Source organism: Artemia sp. Qi Xiang Cuo, chromosome 4 (genome assembly GCF_049724085.1).
Source record: "Artemia sp. Qi Xiang Cuo chromosome 4, ASM4972408v1, whole genome shotgun sequence".
Taxonomy (NCBI): Eukaryota; Metazoa; Arthropoda; class Branchiopoda; order Anostraca; family Artemiidae; genus Artemia; species Artemia sp. Qi Xiang Cuo.
The window spans coordinates 36,121,869-36,138,817 of NC_142797.1; the positions used below are offsets into that span (position 1 = coordinate 36,121,869).

Genomic DNA, 16,949 nt, shown 5'->3' on the forward strand with positions numbered 1-16,949 from the left:
AAAAATGAAAAACTTATTACAATTAAATGTTGCAAAGGAAATCGCCTACAAAAGTTTAATGCAGACAGTGAAACTAATTTGGACTTTTACTGAAAGACAGTGGAAATGAAATCGTCATCGACAGTTGGTATTTTTTTCAAAGTATGTATACACTTCCAAGATTGAAACAAAATTGTATAAAGAACGTCATAAAAAAGCATGATCCAGTGTAAAGTGAAAAGGTGAAAAGTGTGATCAGTGTAAGTGGATTTTAAGACTTGAACTACTGTTTGTAGGGAAAATTTCTAAAAGAAAAATGTGTAAAAACAGGGGTAATAGCTGAACTTTTTCCAATTGGCTTTTTACTCCTTTCCCCCTTTTCCTCAGTCAAAGTTTTGCACATATCTTTACTTACATTAGTAGTGTGGGTATTGTGGATCCATCCAGTCAGATAGGAAAACCCTCAAGGCCTCAACGAATACAAGCGGCCAGTACCCCAGGATGTCCACACAAGCGGCAATCCCCAGTGGCGTTAGTGCATTGTGTACATTAATTAAAAAACTTTCCGAAAAAAAAGTTTTTGAAAGAAAAGTAAAGGCCATTTTAACTAAAGCTCAGTTGATACAAATACCTGTTAAAATTCAAACTCAAAACGACCAGAAATTACTATTAGAGAATAAATGAAACCCAAAACGATCAGAAATTAACTAAACAATCATAGCAAATTACATACAACAACTAATAATATAAATGAATTGATAGATCTTAAAGCGAGTAATGCTTAGATTTAATATGAAAATCAAGCTTAAAAAGAAAAAAATATTTTGCTATTGAAGTGCTAACGAATTCCGACACGACATAAAACTGAACAAAAAATCATTGTAAAGAATCACGCAATGTATTAAAATGTGAATAAATAAATAACTCTTAAAACAAGTGAAACTGGAATTGAATACGCAAATCAAGCTTAGAACGAACAAAAATTATTACAAACAACAGCTTGGGTATTGCCTCCTCCTCTCACTGTAAAAGTCTGTAAGTCCTACTGCGTCATTGGCGTTTTACTGAAAACTAATTTTATTACAAATATTTTCTTTTGTACTTAATATTGAAAATAAACATTAAAATTATAGTAAAATTTTGAACTGATGAACTTTCAGTAATTAATATCATTAAACATCAAATATTCAGCTTAATTTATTAGTTCTTTCTAAAGTTGTTCAAGACGATATAGTTTCACTACAAACAAGAGTTTGGATACTGCCCCCTTCCTTAACTGTAAATAAAAACCAAAAGCCTACTGCGTCATTGACACTTAACTGAAAAGGAATTATATTACAAATATTTTGTTTTCCAGTTCTTACAGCATTGAAAATAAAAATAAAATTACAGTAAATAAATTCTTGAACTGATGGATCTTTCAATGATTTATATAATTATACATCAAATATTCAATTTAATGTTGTTTATACTTTCCAAGACTGTTAAAGACGCATATAGTTTTCAGTACAGCGCCAATGACGCAGTAGGTTTTAGACTTTTACAGTGAGAGAAGGAGGTGATACCCAAACTTTCGTTTGTAGTGATTGTTGTTCGTTTCAAGCTTGATTTGCATATTCGATTTCTGTTTCACTCGTTTTAAGATCTATTTATTCATTTACATTAATATCTATTGTATGTTTGTTTGCATTGATTGTTTATTTAATTTCTGTTCTACTTATTCATTTATTTTATTACTTGTTCTATGTTATTTGCTATGATTGTTTATTTAATTTTTTTTCGTTTTTGGTTTCACTTATTCTTTAATAGTAATTTCTGGTTGTTTTGAGTTTGAATTTTAACAGGTATTTGTATCTGCTGAGCTTAAGTTTAAAATGGCCTTTACTAATCATTGAACAACTTATTTTTTGGAAAGTTTTTTTTATTTAATTTTTGTTTGTTCTTGATTGCCAAAAGTTTCAAGTTTTAAAAATTCCCTTTTTCTAAATATAACTTTAAAAAAAGTCAAATGTTCATCCAAGTACCAAAATTGGTATCAAATTAACAATATCAAAATGAAAAAATGGGTTTGTGTCAACCTCTGAGTTTTTATTATCTGATGTTTGAACTATTTTTAACAAAACACCTATCTCAAAATTTTTATCGGATGGGTTTGGGGAAATAAAGGCGTTAGGGGGGGGGGCTAATTGGGGTTCGGTCTCTTTTCACTCTTTAAAAGTGAGCTAGAATTTTCTATTTTCAGGCAAATGAGCCCTCTCTGAAGTTTATACGAGCATCCCTTCTATAAAAACCACATACATCCCAAGTGTATAACTTACAACGCCTGTCCCTGGGCCCTGGGGGTTGTGTCCAACCTGGAGTTTTAATAGCTGACGTTTGAACTATTTTTAGCAAAATGGTCACCTCACATTTTTAACGGATGGGTTTATCCATCCGATAAAGACAAAGGTGTTGAGGGCGGGAGGGGCTAGTTGCCCTCCGAATTTTTTTAATCTGAGAAAATGAACTAGAACTTTAATTTCCATTCAAATGAGCCCTCTCTGAAGCTTATACGAGCATCCCTTTCATAAAAATATATACGGCCCGCAGAAATAGCTTACAATGCCTGCTCCCCGGGCCCTAGGGGTTGTACCGACACCGGAGTTTTTGTTATCTTACCTTTGGACTGATATAAGAAAAGGCTATCTCAAAATTTGCATCGGATGGGTTTGGGAAAAAGGGGCGGGGGTCTAGGGGCCCTCCGATCTCTTTTGACTCATAAAAATTGAACTATTACTTTCAATTTTCATTCAAATCAGCCCTCTATGAAGTTTATACAAGCATCCCTTCCATAAGAACTATATATGCCCCCAGGGCATAACTTGCAACGCCTGCCCCCGGGTCCTGGGTGGTTGTGTCGACACCGGATTTTTTTTTATCTGAGTTTTAAACTATTTTATACAAAATAGCTATCTCAAAAGTTTTATCGGATGCATGTGGGGGAAAAGGGGTGTGGTGGGATAGTTGCCCTCTGATCTCTTTTGACTCTTAAAAACTGAACCAGAACTTTCAATTTCCAATCAAATGAGCCCTCTGTGAAGTTTATACGAGCATCCCTTCCACAGCAGCTGTATATGCCCCCAAGTATAACTTACAACACCTACCCCGGGCCCTAAAGGATTGTGTCGAGCCTGGAGTTTTTGTTATGTGATCTTTGAACCATTTAATAAAAAATGACTCTCTCTAAGTTCTTATCGGATGGGCTTGAGAAAAATAGGGCGTGGAGAGGGTGGGGGCTAGTTGCCCTCCGATCTCTTTTGACTCTTAAAAAGTGAAAGAGAACTTTCAATTTCCAATCATATGAGCCCTCTCCGAATTTTATACGAGCATCCTTTCCATAAGAACTATATATGCCCCCGAGCATTACTTCAAACGCCTGTCTCCGGGCCCTGGGGGGTTGTGTCAACCCCGGAGTTATCATAATATGATCTTTGAACTATTTTTAAGAAAACGGCTATCTCAAAGTTCTTATCAGATGGGCTTTAGGAAAAAAGGGCATGGAGGGGGGATAGTTGCCCTTCGATATCTTTTGACTCTTTAAAATGAACTAGAACTTTCAATTTCCAATCAAATGAGCCCTCTCTGAAGTCTATACGAACATACCCTCCATAAGAACCATATATCAAATTTCAGTGCTCAAGAATGAAAGTTTATGAGTTCAAATTAAAATAAGTTAAGGACTTTCAAAAACTTAGTAAGAGTTTAGCTTTAAACTATCCAGTGGCAATATGATTGCATATTCTGAAGATTTACCCTTGCGTCATTTAAAATTCTTTTTTTTTTTAGGTATGGTGTATTCAACGGTTTCGCTATTTTCAACGATCATATTTTTAGTTGTTGCAACCCACTTAAATAAGTGGAAGTTAGACAAAAAATACGGATGTGCTCTTATACTGTGGTACTTAGTCTTTATTTGTGTTGCCAGTATGTATGAGCTAAACATTTTTGGTGAATTCAATCCGCCAGAATGTTATTCTTCTGTATAGGCCAAATGACATCTTTTTTATGAATTACGAAATACTTGGATTCGTCAATATTACAAACAAGTCAAGAAGAGTTTCCGAAAATTTTCTGATGGGAAATTGTTTTTAGTATAACACTTAAGGCTATTTCTGGCTGAACTGGAGAATTGTGTCTACAAATTGTTTTACAGTTTTTGCAAAGGAAAACCGAGATTAATCTAATTTGGAATGGTCACTTATTTCTAACGGAATTAATTTGGTAGCAAGTAGAATATGAGAAAGATGTTTTAAAATATCCACATATTTGTAGTCCCCAAAGCAACACGGTTAACCAGCGGCATGCTGCCAAAAATGTTCCATCATCCCAACCCCTCAAAGGCATCGATGCGCTGGCTCGCCGCTATCATGGTCGGTGGTGGCGAGCCTCTGGGAAGTTTTTAGATTATTTGTTGAAACTAAGAGGTTAAATAAGACAAGATTCACTATTTAATAGTCTATGTCAAAATTTATGATTCCCTACCTAATCTACTACGAATTTTTATTATTCTTCACTCATTTGTCTGCTTCTTAAAACAACCCTCAGTTTCCGATGCACAGCATACTCACTAATGTTTAAAAGTAAACCTTGTAACCAAGCTTTCATTTTTGAATATTCTGCAACTACTGAAAAGTCTTTGTGTAATTTTACAGCCCAATTCACAGAATAATGTGAAGTTAGAGATAAATCGTTTGTATCGGCTTTTACCTTCACCACCAGTTTTCCTAAACTAAAATGAAATAAGTATTTGGTAGCTGATAACTCTCTAAGTCAGAAAACACTAAACAATCAGTTGGTCACAATACTGGTAAAGTCATTTTAAAATGCAGGTATAGTAAGAGATAAGTTATTTTGTGCAATATCCGACTTCTATTAAGCAACACCTGTGCACTTCTAAGTACAATAGACTAAATAATAAACAGTAAACAGCCATCTGTTTTGGTACACCTGACCGTTCTGACATAGTACGATAGCTACAAATTTTACTCGCCATTTAATTATCTATATCAATGTAACATAGTAATCGGTTCCATAACGAATTAGATTCAGGATTCTTTAACTTTCCCAAACGCACTTGTGTTTGTTGTAAACCAGCTTGATTCTCTTAAGAGCTTACTATACTCCCGAGACAGATGATAAATCGAATTGGCGATGTAAATGATCATCTTATTTAGAGAGCCTTAAACTGTAAGACGAATGATATGTTTGTTTTTTTAGCTATCCTATTACATCCATACACTAAAGTTGCTTTGTGAAAGAAGCAGTACCTCTACGCCTTAACAAGTAATATTCTACATTTCAGGATGACTTGTTCAACTGCGATTTATAACCCAATATCCTAAAGTAACCAAAGCTGAATACCTTGTTCAGGCATTGAAATTGAATTACGGATTCACACCTTTGGTACAAAACCATACACTATTAAATCAATTAACATACAGTCGTCCAACAAAAAGCAAGGCTTCTTGGAGAAAGTTCCGCCCAAAGATACATTTCAGAAGCATATACTTCTAGAAAGAAGCTAGTACATGCTGCTTTCCTGCCTGGATATATCAGACCAGGCTATATTTCACACACTTAACCCCTGGCAAGTGTTTTGTGTAGACATAGGACACCTGACCTCATTCAAGATGATGATTCATATGAGCTGATGCGTGACCTTTATTCTCTATTATCAAATTTTTTCTACCAAAGATAAGGCTATAGAAGAAGAATTCTTTTTCACCTGTAATATTGCTCAGCTGTGTCAAGAGCTTCAAAATGCTAATACTGAGGAACAACCTGACGACAGTAGCTGCATTTTGCATATGAAAGAGAAGCTGAGAAATAAGTTTGACTTTCGCTTCCTAAGGGACTGCGCCTCCATAGTGACAGCTGCACTTTTTAATTTGAAAATATTCAAGATAAATGAAATTGATTAGTGTTTTAACCTTCTTGATGGTCTACTGACATGAAGGGATTTTTTATTCAAAATGGCCAAGAGGCATATCGTTATCTGGACCGATTTTGTCCCTTTACTTAAGGCTATGACGATCATACTAAGTTTGCAGGAATTCTTCCACACAAAGTATAAAGGATCCAGGAAAAGGCTGAAGAGGGGACTATAGTCTCTGGTTTTGTCAGTGTATCAGCTACCCCAACCAGTCGTATGAAAGCGGCTTGTAGGTTTTCTCGAAAGAACAGCAAATTTGAGTCTCGTCCCGACCACCTATCAAAGAAAAAGGAAAGATCTTTATCAGATGATATGTAAAGGCACCATGATGATGATGGTATCTGTAGTTAAATAGATTTATAACTGAGCTTGGTAGCCCATATCAGGAGATCAAAAGATCCTGTTCTGGTTGATACAATCAATCCAATAATTTTTTTCTGGAAAAGATATTTGATTCAGCTGCTATGAATTGCAGCTGTGGCAAGAAAAGTTCTATTTTTGCGGCGCACGGTCGACATGCACAATTGTGTACACCGTCGCCTAATTAAAATTCAGCCTGGCTTTGGGGACTACATTTTTGGGTCATAGCACACTATATTTTGTGAAAAAAATAATCAGATTAAAACTTTTTGAATCGTTCTAAAATAGTGTCATAACACTCACTTATTTAAAGCGCACTATAAATATATGTGGATAAATGGAGTAGATGTTTAAATTTTGTAATTAATATACCTTTCAAGCTTAATTCTGATTTAGACAATTTAGAAATTGTTAGTGCTATGTATTAATAGTAGAATTTGTTGTTGTTTTTCTTTTAATTGAATTTCCGAATGGATGTTTTGTAGATAGTATAATACCCTCGATTTTTTTTTATGCTGCAAAATTCTAAATATGTCCTTTCCTCTTTATTTCGCCCCTTAAAGATGGTTTATGAACTTAGCAAATTTTTCACTGTGAGAAGTCAAATTACAAGTTTATTTTGCCAGGCAGGATTAAGCCATAATATAAAGGTCAAAAATAAATTTTGTGCACTGGTGAAATAGAAAAATCCTATTGGGAGAATCATGCGAAGGTTTCTCCCAAAAACTTTGAACTGCTAATTTTTGCTAGTTTTTCGTCACTACATCAATGTTCGTAATTGCACCATTTAGTTCTGAAATAGTATCATTTTTCATCAGAATACGTCTTAATAAAAATGCCTATGTAAACGCAACTAAAAACGTAAATTATTCGTTTTAAACTTTACAAAGCATAGGGATATAAATCACCGAATACAAAAATCTTACCTATGAAAAAAATTACTAATCAAGTAATTTTTTTTACGTAAGCTCTCTTGTTACTCACAGATACTTTCGGTACTTGAGCCTGGTAAGGATACATCCTTATAAGGCCGTACCCAGAGGGGGATTAGGGGGGTTTGACCCCCCCCCCGAAATATCTTTTGACTCGTAAAAATGTAACAAAAATGGATATAAACAAATTTTGGGTGCATTTTTGAGTTTTTTTTTGTGTAACCCTCCCCCCCCCCCCAAAAAAAAAAAATCTTTGAGTAAAACCCCCTTCGAAGCAGAATCCTGGGTAAGGCCTTGCATACTTAGGAGTCTGGCGTATTCCGCCCAGAAAATTCTCCCTGTGAAAAATTTACCCCAGAAAATCCCCATATTGGGGGAAGATTCCACCCAAAAAATTCTCTCCCGACAATTCTCCCTTGGAAAACCCTCTCCCGTGTAAAATTGACCAGCCAAACGGAAATTAAGACAAATATAAGAATGAAAAAAAGAAGACTTTCTCAAATATTCTATCTATGTTCCAGAATACGTGTAGAATATACGGTGAAAAATCACACAAACCATGGTAAAGAACTATTAGTAAGGAGCGGCTCGTGCAAATAGCAACCGAAACTTAAAAAAAAACAAAACAGTTTTGACAAGAATTAATGCATCACTGAATTGGCGTTTATGCTGATTCCAAACATATAAAGCTCATTAATTTTAAGGTTTCGCATCAAACTGCAATCTTAAAAAAATTGTCTCATTTTCCAAAAATGGGGAAACAACTCCCAAAAAGGCAAATGAACTTAATAAAAATCACATCATTGTATTCAGCGTATTAGAGAACCTAACTGTGGAAGTTTCAAGCACCTTGCAAATTTGAAATTTTGTATTTTTCCCCAGCAGAAAGATCACGGATGTGCGTCTATTTGTTTTTTGTTGTCGTTTTTTTTTCTTCTCTGCCCAGGGGTGACCGTATCAAACCAAAGGTCCTAGAAGATCGAGAGAGGGCTCATTCGAATGAAAATTAGAGATCTAGAGCCCTTTTAAAGTGAAGAAAAAGATTTTGCCATGGAAATGTGGCGTTTTCTGCCATTACCCGTCTCATAAGTCTTTGTAAGTGTCGGCCAAAGTTCGTTCTTTACTAAATCGCAGCTATTACCGCAGCCATGACTTGTGTTTATTACTATGCGAAAAAATAAGTAAATGATAATCCCTGATGTAGTTTTCATCAATTGTTGTTTTGTTTCAGGCAATATTTTTCGAAAAAAAAAATTAAAAACCATCTAGTGTTAATTGAGTGATTTCTATTAAAAGCTTTTTATCTTGCCAAATATATCCAAACAAGAGTTATTTTATCGTCAGAATTGCCGTTCATAAATTGTTATCTCTAGTATTTATTTGAATGCTGATTAAAAAACCTTTAGTTTGATTTTAATTACACCCTTTATTTTGTCTTGTGTCCTTGTATTTTCTTGCCATTTACAGTATTGATTATAGTTTTTAATCCAAAAATTTGCCAGAAAGCACATCTTTGATGGTTAAATATACAAGTGTTTTTAGTTTGGTTCTGAATTTATGACAATGTGATATTTTCTGTTCAAGTTTTCTTTGATGTTCATAATTTTAGGAACTACTCCTATAATAATAAAATTTAGATTTCAAATATTACAGATATTTTTTATGTGTGCTTTTTTTTTATTGTATATGAGCCGTTTATTTTTTGTTTGGAAGTGTTTAATTTCAGGGTTTAGTTTGTGTCCAACATGATTAAAGTGAAGCTTTTTTCAATCCTTGTTTTAAGAATGTAATTGTTGTGCCAAATAATAAGAGCCAAAGCAATCTATGATAGATAGATAGATAGATAGATATTTATCAGAGGCAACGCTATAGCGTTGCCTATAGTAAAGGCCATACGGCTCTAATGTTTTATTATTAATTTTTTTCCCCAGAGGCACTTCATATGGAAGGGGTCGTCGTAGAAGCTTCAAAGGGGGCTCATTCGATTGGAAATCGAGAGTTCTAGTGCCCTTTTTAATAGTCGAAAATGATTGGAGGGCAACTAGCCCCCCCCCCCCACGCCCATCATTCCCCCAAACAAATCCAATCAAAATTTTGAGATAGCCATTTTGTTCACCGTAGTTGATTTTCAGAGAGAAAATATATTTTTGAGGAGGACACTCCCCCACAACCCCCCAGGTAAGGGTTTTAAGTCATGCCCTGGGCGCAGATAAGGTTTTTATCGAAAGTGTTGTCGTACACACTGCAAGGCAGGCTCAATCGATTGCAAATTAAAGAGCTAGTACCCTTTTTAATAGTCGAATGTGATTGGAGTGTAACTAGCCCTCCTCCCCCCCCACGCCCATCATTTCCCCAAACACATTCAATCAAAGTTTTCAGATAGCCATTTTGTTCAGCGTAGTCGGTTTCCAGATAGAAAATAGATTTTTGAGGAGGACACTCCCCCAAAACCCTCAGGGCAAGGGTTTTAAGTTATGCCCTGGGGGCATATAAGGTTTTTTATAGAAGGTGTTGTCATAAAACTTCAAAACTGGCTCATTCGATTGGAAATTAAGGGGCTAGTGCCCTTTTTAATAGTCGAAAGTGTTTTGAGTGCAACTAGCGCCCCCCCCCCCCGCCCATCATTCCCCCAAACACACCCAATCAAAATTTTGAGATAGCCATTTTGTTCAGCGTAGTTGATTTCCAAATAGAAAATATATTTTTGAGGAGGATACTCCCCCAAAACCCTCAGGGCAAGGGTTTTAAGTTGTGCCCTGGGGATATATAAGGTTCTTATAGAAAGCTTTGTCGTAGAAACTTCAAAACATGCTCATTCGACGGGAAATTAAAGGGCTAGTGCCCTTTGTAACAGTGGAAAGTTATTAGAGTGTAACTAGCCCCCTCCCCCCCCAAGCCCCTCCTTTCCCCCAGTAGATCAAATACAATTTCTGAGATAGCTATTTTGTTCAGCGTAGTTGATTTCCCGATAGATGATATATTCTTGATGAAGAAACTGCCACCCAGCCCTTAGGGCAAGGGTTTTAAGTTATGCCCTAGGGTCATATAAGGTTTTTAAAGAAGGCATTGTCGTATAAACTTCAAAAAAGGCTCATTCTAGTGGAAATTAAAGAGATAGTGCCCTTTTTAATAGTCGTAAGTGATTGGAGGGCAACTAGCCCCCCCCCGCCCATCATTTCCCCAAAAACATCCAATCAAAATTTTGAGATAGCCATTTTGTTCAGCGTAGTTGATTTCCAGACAGAAAATATGTTTTTGAGGAGGACACTCCCCCAGAACCTTCAGGGCAAGGGTTTTAAGATATTCCCGGGGAGCATATAAGGTTTTTATAGAAGGTGTTGTCGTAGAAACATTCAGAAAAGATTCATTCGATTGAAACTTCAAAGAGCTAGTGCCCTTTTTAAGAGTCGAAAGTTATTGGAGGGCAACTAGCCCCCCCCCCACGCCCATCCTTCCCCCCAAGAACACCAATCAAAATTTTGGGATAGCCATTTTGTTCAGCGTAGTTGATTTTCACATAGAAAACATATTTTTGAGGAGGACAATCCCCCACAACCCTCAGGGCAAGGGTTTTAATTTATGCCCTGGGGGCATACAAATTTTTTATAGAGGGGCGTTGTCATAGAAACTACAAAAAAGGCTCATTCGATTGGAAATTCAAAGGGATAGTGCCCTTTTTAATAGTCAAAAGTGATTGGAGGGCAACTAGCCCCCCCCCCCTACGCCCATCAATCCCCCAAACACATCCAATCAATATTTTGAGATAGCCATTTTTGTTCAGCGTAGTTGATTTCCAGTTTGAAAATATATTTTTGAGGAGGACAGTCCCCCACAACCCGCAGGGCAAGGGGTTTAACTTATGCCCTGGGGGCATATAAGGTTTTTATAGAAGGCATTGTCGTAGAAACTTCAGAAAAGGCTCATTTGATTGGAAATTAAAGGGATAGTGCCCTTTTTAATAGTCTAAAGTGATTGGTGGGAAACTAGACCCCCCCACACCCATAAGTTCCTCCAACATAGCCAATCAAATTTTGGAGATAGCCATTTTGTTCAGTGTAGTAGATTTCCAGATAGAAAATATGTTTTTGAGGAGGACACTCCCCCACAACCCACAGGGCAAGTTTTAAGTTATGCCTTGGGGGTATATAAGGTTTTTATAGAAGGTTTTGTCGTAGAAACTTCAAAACAGGCACATTCAATTGGAAATTCAAAGCGCTAGTGACCTGTTTAATAGTCGAAAGTGATTGGAGGGCAACTAGCCCCCCCCCCCCCACGCCCATTATACCCCCAAACACATCCAATCAAATTTTTGAGATAGCCATGTTGTTCAGCGTAGGCTAGTTTATTTCCAGATAGAAAATATGTTTTTGAGGAGAACAATCCCCCTCAACCCCCAGGACAAGGGTTTTAAGTTATGCCCTGGGGGCATATAAGGTTTTTATAGAAGGCGGTGTCGTAGAAACTTCAAAAAAGGCTCATTCGATTGGAAATTCCGAGGGCTAGTGCCCTTTTTAATAGTCGAAAGTGATTTGAGGGCAACTAACCCCCCTCTCGCGCCCACCTTTTCCCCAAACACATCCAATGAAAATTTTAAGGCAGGCATTTTATTAAACGTAGTTCTAAGTTATGGAAATTCGATCTTTGAGGATTACAACTCCCCCAAAGCCCTCAGGGAAAGGGTTGTAATTTAAGGGTTCTCCGAATCCTTCATATTATTTCTTATGGAAGGGATGCTCGTATAAACTTTAGAGAGGGCTCATTTGATTGAAAATTAAAAGTTCTTGATCACTTTTTAAGAGTCAAAAGAGATTGAAGGGCAACTAGCCCCTCTCCCTCCACCACGCCCTAAATGCATCAGATAAAAATTTTGTGATAGACATTTTGTTAAAATAGTTCAAAGTTCTGATAACAAAAAACTCCGGTGTCGACACAGCCTACCAGGGCCCAGGGGCAGGCGTTGTAAGTTATGCCCTGGGGCATAACTTATTAAGGGGGGATTATAACTTATGGGAAGGGGTTTTGTATGGGAAAAACACATAGGACATATATTATAATTATCCAATTATAAGGTTAAAATACATACTCTGTGATAGATGCAAAATTGCTTTGGCGCAAAATTCCTATTAAGGTCAATTCCAAACAGCCGTGATCCCTTTGTGTCAGCAAGTGAAATGGTCTAATCCCCCTTATTGGAGCTATTTTTTCAATCCATTCATTGTTGTCAATCGCTGTCCTCAAGTTATGCAAGCTGTCTATTGTTCATATATAAGGTTTTTACCAAAGAGGTAATCGTATAGACTTTGAAAAAAGCCTCATTCGATTTAAATTGAAATTTTTAGATCCTTTTTTTAAAGTCAAGAATAATTGGAAATTAAGCACCCCCCCCCCCCATGCCATAAAAACTTGAAACTTTTTGCAATCAAAAACGAAAAAAAAATAATTTTAAAAAAAAATTCCGAAAAATAAGTTTTTCAAAGAAAAGTAAAGGCCATTTTAAACTTAAGCTCAGGAGATACAAATACCTGTTAAAATTCAAACTCAAAACAACTAAAAATTACTATTAAAGAATAAATGGAACCCTAAACGAACAGAAATTAAATACACAATCATAGCTAAAAAAACATACAACAAGTAACAATGTAAATAAATAAATAAATCTTAAAGCGAGTAATGCTTGGATTAAATATGAAAATCAAGCTTAAAACGAAAACAAATATTTTGCTATTAAAGTAAAAATGAAACTTAAAACGAACAGAAATTAAATAAACAATCAATGCGACCAAACATACAATATATATTAATGTAAATGAATAAATAAATCTTAAAACTAGTGAAACTTAAATTGAACATGCAAATCAAGTTTGAATCGAATAAAAATAACTACAAACAAGAGTTAGGGTAACGTATCACTGCAGAAGCATAAAAACTACTGTTTCATTGGCGCTTTACTGATAACGAATTATATTACAAATGTTTTCTTTTGTACTTATTATTGAAAATAAACGTTAAAATTACAGTAAAATTTTGAACTGATGAGCTTTTAGGAATTAATATCATTATGCATCAAATATTCAGTTTAATTTATAAGTTCTTTTCAAGATTGGTCAAGACAAATATAGCTTCACTAAAAGCTAAATTGGGATGTTATCCTCGACTTTAACTCTTAAAATTTAAAGTCGGTTGTGTATTGGGGTCTGTACGAAAGATAAATTGATTGTATAATACAAAATTATCATTTTATTGTTCTTACAGTAATGAAAATGAAAATACAAATTACAGAAGAAGCACATCTTATTCTGGAGGATATGTCAACAACTAATATCATTACATATCTAATATTCAATTGGATTTTGTTTATACTTTCCAAGACTGTTCAAGACTCATATAGTTTTGCCATTTTTTTTAACTCTGCCATTTTTTATTACTAATCGTGTTAGTTTGTTATGGAAACATTCTATGGCTTCTAGGCATTTCTATTTGAGCGGAAAACTGTACCTCAAGCTTTGTGGAACATGTATTTTCTTGCATGAAACACCAAAATATAATAAAATGTCAAGTTTCTGAGTGTTCCACAACTCGCAAGCAAGTGCCATTGGTATTTTTGAATCCGCATGGTCAATTTAGGGTGTGGAGGGTAGGCCAATTCTCGTAGCAGCCCCATTCCGTCGTGGTATGGTTCACATTTTCAACACCTGACGTCCGGACTATCATAGTGAGTAATCCACCAAGCATACAACTACCCTAAATCAGTATCAATTAGTAAATGAAACCCAAAACGAACAAAACTTAAAATAAATATTAGAGTCAAACTAAAAACGAGCATAAATTAATGTGAGTAGGGTTCAAAACCCCTATGCTTTCTAAAAGCCAAAACATAATTTGTACCTTACTGAAAAAAAATTCAAATGAGTTTACTGAAAAAATGTGCATTGTCAATTTAATATATATATGCTGATATTTATTCCCTAAAATCTTAATTAATTTTTGATTTCTTAAAGTTACAAAAGTAAAAATATTTCAAAGAATTGTTTTCAGTAAAGCGCCAATGACGCAGTAAGTTTTAGGCTTCTGCAGTGAGACGATACCCAAACTCTTGTCTGTAGTTATTTTTATTCGATTCAAACTTGATTTGCATATTCAATTTAACTTTCACTCGTTTTAAGATTTATTTATTCATTTACATTACTATGTATTGTATGTTTGTTCGCATTGATTGTTTATTTAATTTCTGTTCGTTTTAAGTTTCATTTATACTTTAATAGCAAAATATTTGTTTTCGTTTTAAGCTTGATTTTCATATTCAATCTAAGCATTACTCGCTATAAGATCTATTTATTCATTTATATGATTACTTGTTGTATGTTTTTTGCTATGACTGTTTATTTAATTTCTATTCGTTTTGGATTTCATTTATTCTTTAATAGTAATTTCTGGTCGTTTTGAGTTTGAATTTTAACAGGTATTTGTATATCCTTAGCTTAAGTTTAAAATGGCCTTTACTTTTCTTTGAAAAGCTTATTTTTCGAAAATTTTTTTTTTTTAATTAATTGCAATAAAAGCCGCTTTGGGCCATGGCAAAAAAAAAAAATGGAAAATCCCACAAAATAATAGCACATGATTATAACACTCATAGCAAAGTATAGTAGCCTACATAACAAAAACAACGCAAAATTACAAAACAAAACAATAACATAATAAAGCACACAATACCATTAAACTAACGTACGTAGATAGATGTATGTTACATCTATCAAGGGCTATGACTACAAAAAATAACAAACAAGAAAACAACTTACACAGATACAACAATAATTTCAACACTCACCCCACCCCCTTTACAAAAATCTATTTCTATGTGACATACCCAAGTTTATATATTTTGCTATCATTCTTATTGTCCCATAATTTTTGGATCTCATTACTGAAACCAACCACTCACTTGTCCCCACATTATCAAAAAATAATTCTTTCCTTAAATCCTGTAATTGTACCATTTGTAATCTGTAATTGATTACAAATCCTGTAATCCTGTAATCTGTAATTGAAATATTTGTGGTAATAGAAAAGGTTTGCTCGTGGCGATAGACATTTCTCCTATAGCGTCACTTATAGCGCTGAAGATTATGTCAACTAGGCTGGCACCGCTCTCAATTAATGAAACAAAATTGAATATGTAGACATACAAATGTGGCTCCCCCTGTCTTGAGCTATCTGGAGATCGGATTCCTTTGGAAGCATTTACCTTGGAGACTGGCGAACTAATTATCAATTATCGGACTAGACTCAGACATATAAGAGAAACAAACACATATAAGAAGACAATAGATTTATTTAACTTACATGCTTAGTTGTACAGCAACGGGTCACTTCAATGACAATAATGGTGACCGAAATTATTTGCGGTACTCATCGTTTCAGGTCTGACTTCATATTAAAATTAAAAAACACATTTACCCCACTCCCAAACGCAGTTCTTTCGTCCTGCGCTCTAGGGACTGCCTGCCATTGGCTCACGTGCCCCCAGGACGCGAATCCTCGTCCAATAATCTCTTAAAGATTTTTCATATGATTCAGGATCTCACACATTTTTTTGCATTTTAAACTTCATTGTAAATTTTATGAATGGCATTTTTTTTTTTGCTACAATTATCTTAGCGAAATTCGAACGACTAGCGCCGTTGTCTGACTGAAGATAGAAATGCAATTTCTATTTTTTCTGATTAAGGATTTTTCATTTTTGCGACTAGATTTAGCTTAATTGTAAGAATTTGGAATTATCTTTAGAAAGGAACTTTATTTTGGTATTTCAAATACATCAAATCTTACTCATTGTACATATCACCCTTCCCATGAAATAATGACGCCCCGTCATTAGTTACTGCCCATTAGGAGTTTTAAAATTTTTCAATTATTTTTCTTGTTTTATTCTACATCCCTATCTAAAATTCATCTACCGGACTACGATTATTTTTGGTTCTAGGTTAGCTACTATACTAAAGATTTTTTTTTTTCTTTTTGTATATATAACAATGATTACTTTTACTTTTCCAAAAATGTTGGGACTATTCTACTTTTACATTAGTTTTTTTTTTTATTTTGCTGTATATATGACGTACTAAATACTATATACACAACGTTGAATGAATAACATAATAATATTACACCTAATTCTACTTGTGGTACATACATAAATGATTTATAACATACAATATTTGGTTCAACATATTCACTGATGACATTAAAACACTTTCACTATTGAGATTTTTGCATTGTCAACGTTATAAGGAAGTAACAAATGTATCTTCACATCTATTCGTCACCTTTCGTGTCCTTAGTGTACTACACCCTTCTGTTGTAAATTACGGTCCTTCACTTCTTTTGTCCTGGCAAAAATTTTGAAACACTTACGTTATGGTTTCTTCATGGAACAGTTTGAGTCTAGTTGTTTTCACACGGTAAGTTTTTCCTAATAGTCAACTGGGAAATGACCGTTAAATATCGTTCTAATAGTCAACTGGGAAATGATTCTTCCCACTACAGGTGTTGGTGTTTTTTTTTTTCTTCTCAGCATATCATTTTTAGGATTTTTGAGGCACGTTGAGAATGTATTCTCGCGTAAAACTGTTCATTTGTGCCTTTTGAAACGGGTTGTCGTCATATTATAGTGACTCTCTTAATATATTGTCTTTAAATTCAACTTCAAATAT

General features: G+C 34.8%; 1 protein-coding gene across 1 annotated transcript in view; it reads left to right on the forward strand.

Annotated features, from left to right (window-relative positions):
- LOC148953059 (putative sodium/potassium/calcium exchanger CG1090) overlaps window positions 1-9,037 on the forward strand; it is a 138,668-nt gene extending 129,631 nt beyond the window's left edge. Inside the window, exon 8 of the mRNA XM_089088273.1 lies at window positions 3,805-9,037. Within this exon, the coding sequence (XP_088944399.1) occupies window positions 3,805-4,004 (200 nt within the window). The 3' untranslated portion in view covers window positions 4,005-9,037. The remainder of the gene's footprint in view (window positions 1-3,804) is intronic.
- Window positions 9,038-16,949: the final 7,912 nt, after the last annotated feature.